The sequence below is a fragment of the Epinephelus moara genome, chromosome 19, assembly GCF_006386435.1.
Source record: "Epinephelus moara isolate mb chromosome 19, YSFRI_EMoa_1.0, whole genome shotgun sequence".
Classification (NCBI taxonomy): Eukaryota; Metazoa; Chordata; class Actinopteri; order Perciformes; family Serranidae; genus Epinephelus; species Epinephelus moara.
In genome coordinates, this window is record NC_065524.1 from 4,898,912 (window position 1) to 4,907,026 (window position 8,115).

The 8,115-nt window shown below is 40.8% G+C and overlaps 2 protein-coding genes across 3 annotated transcripts in view; one reads left to right on the forward strand and one right to left on the reverse strand.

Moving 5' to 3' along the window:
- The window catches only part of borcs7 (BLOC-1 related complex subunit 7), a 1,032,483-nt gene that overhangs the window by 861,424 nt on the left and 162,944 nt on the right, over nt 1-8,115 (forward strand). The gene's annotated exons all lie outside the window — the stretch shown is intronic.
- si:dkey-191g9.5 (rap1 GTPase-GDP dissociation stimulator 1-B) overlaps nt 1-8,115 on the reverse strand; it is a 50,776-nt gene that overhangs the window by 25,716 nt on the left and 16,945 nt on the right. The window contains exons 5-7 of the mRNA XM_050070693.1: nt 2,735-2,863; nt 2,527-2,652; nt 1,091-1,234 (exon numbers count right to left, since the gene is read on the reverse strand). Of these exons, the coding sequence (XP_049926650.1) occupies nt 1,091-1,234; nt 2,527-2,652; nt 2,735-2,863 (399 nt within the window). The remainder of the gene's footprint in view (nt 1-1,090; nt 1,235-2,526; nt 2,653-2,734; nt 2,864-8,115) is intronic.

The window sequence follows — 8,115 nt, forward strand, 5'->3', positions numbered from 1 at the left end:
CATTTAACATTTAGGTGCCACATTTAATATTTAGATTTAACTATTTAATATATTTCTAAGTTAACAAATATTGCTGTAAATGTGGTAAAAGGTGACATTAAAAAATTCACAACACTTTTTTAAACATTGTTTGAAGCTAAATGTGGCAAAATGTTGATGTTATTTTCAGCGTGAGCCACTTTACAAACGGCACCCCATAGAATATAGCATGCTAATGTTATTAGCACAAGCCTATGGCATTTTACATTGTATAGATTAGCCTAGCGGCCAGTGATCTTTCCCTCTGCTCATATAAAGCCAGGGACAACTGCAACATTTAACAAAGGTAATGGCACACAATTTGGCTCCATTATAACTCACAAGATTCACCAACAAAACAACTGTCATACTAAACACGTATCCAAAGAAATACAAAATGCTAACGTTTTTAGCGCAAGCCTATGGCATTTTACATTGTATAAATTAGCCTAGCAACGAGCAGAGATTTCCTCTGCTCATATGAAGCCAGAATAAATCCCAAAGTATAAATCCCTGAAGGATAAATCACACACATGACTTAAAATACTATTTTAGTGGAGGCTTTACTGTCTTCACAATTCATTGTTTCTTATCTGTGAAATAAAAGTAAATAAAAGCTTCGTTTCCACTGAGGGAAATGGTGTCAGTATGCAGAAACAGACAGGAGGTCTGCGTCACTACGACACGTAGTTACGATACTGGGGAGGTACACAGCAGACTACGGCGTAGGTTACGACGTAGGCTCTATGTCGACATGGAGCCTACGCCATAGCTACGGCGTTGATTCAACGCAGAAGCATGAACAAACTTTTAATCTACACCACGTTCATGGTGCATACTGTCTGAATATAATGACAGAGGACAATAGCCAGTGTTATTTGAACTGGCCAATGACAGCTGAATATGCACAGTAAGTTATGCACACAATTGTCTAATAAGACGAGGTGAATAACTTGAAAGACAAATAGACAAAAACAAAGGCAAACAGGGAAATTAATACCTCTACAGAGACAGAGTTGTTGCTATACAAACATTCAGATATGTCTAACAAGGTCACACCTGTATCACTCACCTCCTAAAAGCAATGACACGATGAGGTTGGAGGCAATCTTGATGCTGCAGAGGTCATGGGGGTCAGAACCTCCCTGCAAACTCCGAATCATCTCTGATAAAGCCTCTGGTACTCCTGACTCAGCAAACTGCAGCTTCAGTATATCTGGTGGTCAAGCACAATTTATTCTATTATTATTAACAGCTGACATTATCTATTACCAAATATTATATCACTATAGAACAAAATACATGTAGTAGATGGTACTGAACATTATTTCATGTTGGAAAATCTGACATTATGTAACATACAACCCCTGACTTACATAAGCAAGGATGCTCAGGCTGTGCTGGTCAAGATTTTTATTGGAAATTTGTATGTTGCATTTTTCTGGAACTTGTCTCATCATATTGGGCATTTAGCCATAGTACTCTCCAGAGCTCTGATTCTCTGCCCGAGCCTGACTGGTCCAGATCGGACCCATCGGACTTGATCGGGCTGTGATTTCTCATTATTAATTTTTAAATTTAATCAGGTTAGATTCTCACCAGTTTACCTGTGTGGGGTTTTTTTGTTTTTGTTTTTAATGAAACCAGCAGTTCTTCTGCGTAATTGGCAGGAGTTTTAATGGACTGACTCAAAGGGGAAGACAGAGAAAGCTGGGGGACTGCGACTGAGAGAGGGGGAGTGTTATGGGACAATGGAGCAAAATAGTGGAGAACCAGGGGTAGAGAGGGAGTGCATGTAAGACAGGTACAGAAAATGCACCATGGATCTCTGTGCCAACTAGAACACACCGAGGAGTGCAGCCCACTCTGCTAAACCTGTCATGCGCAAGATGGCAGACTATTAAAATAACAGAAGGGAGAGAGGAAGAAGAATTGGTGTGAGGAAACACATTAGCCCTAGGGCTATCAAAATAACACGTTAATTTTGATTAATTTAATCGCAAAAAGGCCACAGTGGCTTTGTCACATTATGGAGGCAGACAAGATGATGCTACTTGGCCCTGTGACTGGAACATTTAAAAAATGCCCAGAACTGATGATAGGAGCACCATTCTCTGCAGTTTCTGCAGTAAGGGATTTTCGTACCATTGGAGAACTTCAAGCCGGAAATATCACCTCAATGCAAAGCATTTAGCAGCAAACCCGGAAGAGCTGGCACAGCCTCCAATGCTAGTGCTAGTTTTGTAATTGACCATTGGTATATTTTTGTTTGTTCATTGTTGTTTTTTATGACTGATGTCACCTTAACCAAATTTAAGACTGACTGACTGACATTACCGTCAATGGCCAAACACAACCAGGGATATAAAAGGCGTGGCTACCTCAGCATAAACACTCTCTGATGGCTTATGATAAAGCACTTTATTGAGGTTAAAAACAAATTTAATTTAATCATCAATAAGTCTTTCCTTTCCTAGCCTCCTTCCGGAAGCACCCTGCAGGTCTTACCACTCTCGCCCAGCGAGCCCAGTATTTCCAGGATGACATGTCGGCGCTCTGCATCAGACGCTCGTTTCAGCTGGAACGTCAATACATCTGCCACATCCTGTTCTGCCAGGGCATCCCTCGCAGAGTCTGAAAACAAAAGGGTCTATCACCATAGACAGTGTTGGAGCTAACTTCAAGCCTGACAAACAAACACTAATAAAATAATCACCCATGTCAGCCAGGTTACAGAGGGCCAGCAGGCAGACGTTGACCAGGGGGTCGTTCTCTGGGTACTCCCTTATAATGGACACCAGTCTGGGGATTACACCACTCTGGACTAACTGGTCCTGTTGGTATGCTGGGTGGAAGAGAAAGGGAGAGAGGAAGTGATCATGTTTAAAGTGACAGGCACAGACACATTGGGCCTCATTCACTAATATGTGCGTGGAAATGTTCTTACTTTGCGCACAAAATAAGTGCGTATGCAAAATCACCGTAGGATTCATGACACCTGCGCAGCGGCCAATTTTGTTCTCACCACCTTGCATATGTGTGTGAATCAGAATCATTCTAAATTGACAGGCGCGTTTCACAGTTTGTTAGAAGCGATGGCACCGGGTCTTACAGGAATGCCATGGGTCATTGTAAGATTGTGGAGGACACAGCATGCCAGGATGATCTTGCACACCTTCTCAGGGGTATAAAGTAATTTGCCACCGGCTGGATCCGATCCAAACACATCAAACGGCCCTTAAGCACGCCAAAAGTGCGCTCTACGGCGCGTGTGTGGGCATGTATGTTATTATAGCGCACCTCTTGAGGGGTTTCAGGGTTTGCGTATGGTGTCATCAGCCATGTTTTAAGGCCATATCCCCGGTCACCCAAACAATATAACATTTTAGCATTAACAAAATAGAGACTTACTAAAAATACTAATTAAAAACAATTGAAATAAAAGACCAGAACAAAAGATGCTCACCAACAAGCCATCCACTTCTCACAGCCCCTGCCTCCAAACACATTCCCACTGTACTGTTTTGCAAAGTAAATGAGTCGTGGGTGCCTCCTGGCCAGCGGGCCACAGCCTTAAGGATATGGCAGTCGGCATTACAGATCATCTGCACGTTGATGGAGTGATAGTTTTTTCTGTTCATGTTGTTGTTAATATTTTAATTGTCACAATGATGAGGGTGAACGTGTGTCAATTTCATGGTTATTTAATACATTTGGCCAATATCTTAGTAAATTAATGATTTTAAAAAATGTTAAATCTCTTTTTAATTAATGTGGTTTTTTAGACTCTGCATGTACTTAAAAGGTATGTGTTTGCATTTTCTAAGTCAGTTCGGCCATCCTCATTTGTGCGTACGCATGGTCTGAGGCAGTTCTAAATTTGTTCGCAGAGTAAGAATAAATTCGGGTAATCAAAATAATGATGAATCCCGGATTTGTGCGTCAAACGATCGTACGCACAGTTTAAGCACAGATTTGTGTGTACGCACTGTTTGTGAATGAGGCCCATTGTTTTTAATACTTAATTTTTAGTAGGGATGTCCTGAGTCATTTAATATTGAGTATCTGCTGATACAGAGTCCCAGTCCAATACTTCCGGAATTTTTTGATAATACGGCTGCACAGTGCACACTTTAAGTACATTAAAGTTATTAAAATGTGGATTAAAAAATTGAAAATTAAGATATGCTTTTGCTCCCGGGGCTTTTGTTTCACTTCGCAGTGATGTTGTGAGTATGGTTGTCATCAGGGCCCTATTTCAGAAAGCAGGCTCAACAAACTCTGAGCCTAATCCTGATCTCTGAGTTGACTGAGCCTGAGCTGGGAAACTCTTGAGTTTTCGGTTCCAGAACAGCTAAACAGAATCAGTTCAATCAACTCTGAGGCTGAAACCAAATCTCCACCCTCTGGACTTGCAGACTGAGCCCTCACGGACTTCAGGCGTACATAATGTGATGTCTTCACCTTCACCACGTAAAGTCTGCAAGAGAAGGAGTCTGCAGCATTATAAAAGGAGCTAATAGACAGGCTTGGAGTCTGTTTCACTTGTTTCCGTGGGAACATTTGAGAGACTATCATGTATACGGTGATCACTGCAGCACTCACCTATGTGATCAGATTGCACAGCTTTTATAGGCTAGGCTGCAACATTAAAATCCATGTTGATTATCTCTATAGCCTATACCTCTACATGTTTCTGTATCATGATGTTGTAACGTTTTAATATTACAATTTATAATAAGTTTATGGGGTTTTGTGTTTTGTGTGTGTGTGTGTGTTTTCTGTCAACAATTTCGAAAAATTAAAACGTCACGTCCGTATTGCAATGAATTGTGGGTAATTAAACTAGTGAAGTTTGCTGAAGTCTGCACCCCAAGCGGACTCTCTGGAAGTCCACAGAAAGTCTGCTTGAGGCCCCTTGTAGACTGAATGAATTGTGGATTTGGACAGCCCTAAGCACTCCCGGACTTCCCGTGAACATGCCCGCAAAGTCCGCGAGTGCGGTGAAGTGCGGACATTTGGGCTGCGGTCGAATAGTCTTTTTTGCTTAGGAAGGTTCCTAACTGAGTGAAATGACCTGGAAGTATCTAAGTGGCAGCCATGATAAGAGCTGGTCGAATTCTCTAAATTTTAAGGAAAGGTGCTTCAATGCTTCCTTTCAGATCTCCTTTAGCATAGGGTACACTTGACCATCCTTTACAAAAGGAAAGTAGATAATTCCGTCCCACAAGTCCTTGCGGCGGCAATATTTAAACGCACCATTCACAAACTCAAATGATTAGGAAAGAAAAAGATCAACATGACGGGGAAAGGAAGGAGATCACCATCTAAGTTACCGCTGTTTATGAAGCATTATACATCTCATGCCATAACTTGTTCATATGCTTTATGTTTTGAACTTTCAACATTATGTTAAACTTAGACGCGAACTATGAACGTTTCGCTACTATTGGTGTACCCTCCATCCACAGCTTTGTTTAACTTGTTTTATAACAGGATAAACAAATATACAATGCATTATTTTAATTTTCCGATTTTCGTGTGAATGAGAAAAAACGGAAATCCACGTGCTTTTCCCGCTTTCATCTTCAAATGGCTAATTGAAATAGAAATTAAACCAAAACCACAAACCTACTTGTTTTTCGCCTTTATTGTGATATCTATATTATCTGCCCCTACTGCATCTCAAAACATTGGCATTGGCTGTGCTTATGGCCTAGATAGATAGATAGATAGATAGATAGATAGATAGATAGATAGATGTTCAGCTTCTCCGTCTCTCCCACCCTTTTCTCTCTCAACCCAACCGGTCAAAGCAGATGGCCGCCCACCTAGAGCCGGGTTCTGCTCGAGGTTTCTTCCCGTTAAAGGGGAGTTTTTTCCTTACCGCTGTCGCCAAGTGCTGCACATGGGGGGAATTGTTGGGTCTCTGTAAATTCAAGAGTATTACCTAGACCTGCTCTATGTGAAAAGTGCCCTGAGATGACTTTTGTTGTGATTTGACGCTATATAAATAAAATTGAATTGAATTGAAAAAAAATAGATAGATAATCAACGAAGTAACGTTGCTGTGCCTCCTGCGTAAATGCGCATATAATTGGCGTATCTGGAGATTTAAATAATCAATGAAGTTACTGCTTCCTGCTTTTTTCCCCCTGTACAGTGTTTCCCTGAAGAGCTACAGTGGAAGGATCATAACAAAAAGAGAGAATTGGGCACTGTACAAAAGACTGTAATGTTAAAAGATATCTGCTGGGGGTCGGGGTGCTGTTGAGCGATGAAGAGATAAGACGCGCCTGACTGTAGCTCCTACAGAATTTGATTTAAAATTACATTTAAAACTAAACTTATGTAACTTTGACCCTGACAGTGGAGGGATTTTGTGACTAAAATACTCCTAGCACCAGTAATACAGCACTAATGCCGACAACAAGAGGCAATACCAAGACTGAGCCTCAACGACGATAGAGGCGCGACTGAAGCCCCGAGCCAGAGTAGAAAGGAGATCCCGGAGATGAGTGGGCAGAGCGCGGACAACCAGATGGTGCTAGCCGCTATAGCATCGCTACGAACTGAACTGGCACAAGCTACAGTAGGTCAGACATCTGCAACACAATAGAGGAAAAAATTGCTGACGTAAGACTTTGAGAGGGGAAATAACCGCTCTGAAAACAGTGACAATGGTTTTACTGTTGTTAACGCCTGAGTGGACTCCCAAAATAAGACGTTGAAAAGTTTGGGGGAGTCGGCTAGCATTACCTCAGACATTGTTGTGGAACTCAAAGCTAAAGTGAAACAACTGAACAGCCAAGTTGAACAACTTTCAGAAGAGTGCTTGGACTTAGAGGGGCGATCAAAACACCAGAATTTATGTTTGGACATTTCTTTAAGACAAATGAAGAAAATTCACTGAAAAACTGTACTCCTTTTGTAAAAAACAAGGAATTATCTGCATACTGAATACTTTTAAGCCCCATGGGAGATAGATCTCCTGTGCTGTTTACTCTTTATACTAATGAATGTCGAGCCAATTCATCTGACGTTTTTAATGTAAAATTTGCCGACGATACAGTTATTGTTGGTTTGATAACGGAGGATGAAATTAAATATCGTGATTGTGTGGATGAGTTTGTTAACTGGTGTCGTGCAAGTTTTCTTCAGCTGAACACCAAGAAAACAAAGGAAATGATTTTTGATTTTAGGGTGGATAAAAGAACACACCAACATTTAGCTATTGACAATGATTGTATTAAAACTGTAAATGAATATAAATATTTGGGCACGGTCATTGATAACAAACTGATGTGGAACTCAAACACAAATGCTATTTATAGTAAAGGACTACAACGACTATATTTTATGCGGAAGCTTAGACAGTTTGGTGTTGACAAACATATTATGCTTCTGTTCTATCGTTCCTTTCTAGAGAGTATTTTGACTTTTTGTTTTATTGCCTGGTTTTCTTCACTCTCAGCTGTGAATAAGAACAAACTTAATAAGACTGTCAACATGTCCAGCAAGATTGCAGGTCAGAAGCAGCGCAGCATGACAGAGCTTTGTGAGTCCCGGGTAGCGGGAAAGGGACGGGCAATCCTCGCTGATGTATTACATCCTCTGCATGGCGAGTATGAATTATTACCATCAGGACAGAGGTACAGAGTGCCGCCTCTTAAGACTTCCCGTGCCCAGAGGTCCTTTATACCTTTTAGCATAACTCTGTTAAATAGAATGGGTGAACCTGGGTGATGCTATGTGGGCACTTTGGTTGTATCGTCTGTTGTATCGTTTGATGGATGTTTAAATTGTCTTTATTGTAATGTCCAGTGATACGAATTGTCTGAGGGTTTTGTCTGCAGTGTTTGTGTTTGACACTAACAACTCAAAGTACACGTCAAATAAAATTTCTCCAAACATGTTTCTTGTTATTTTAGGTAGTTATTATCACGCTAATGTATGTTCAAGTGTTCATTTCCCCCGATAAGTTGGTTTTAATTCGTTATTTGATTCTATAAACACAGTCTGACCATCTCAAGCTTTTATTTTGGTACTTCCGGTGACCGGCAGTGTGAATTTGCATATTAGCTAAATATTTAGTTT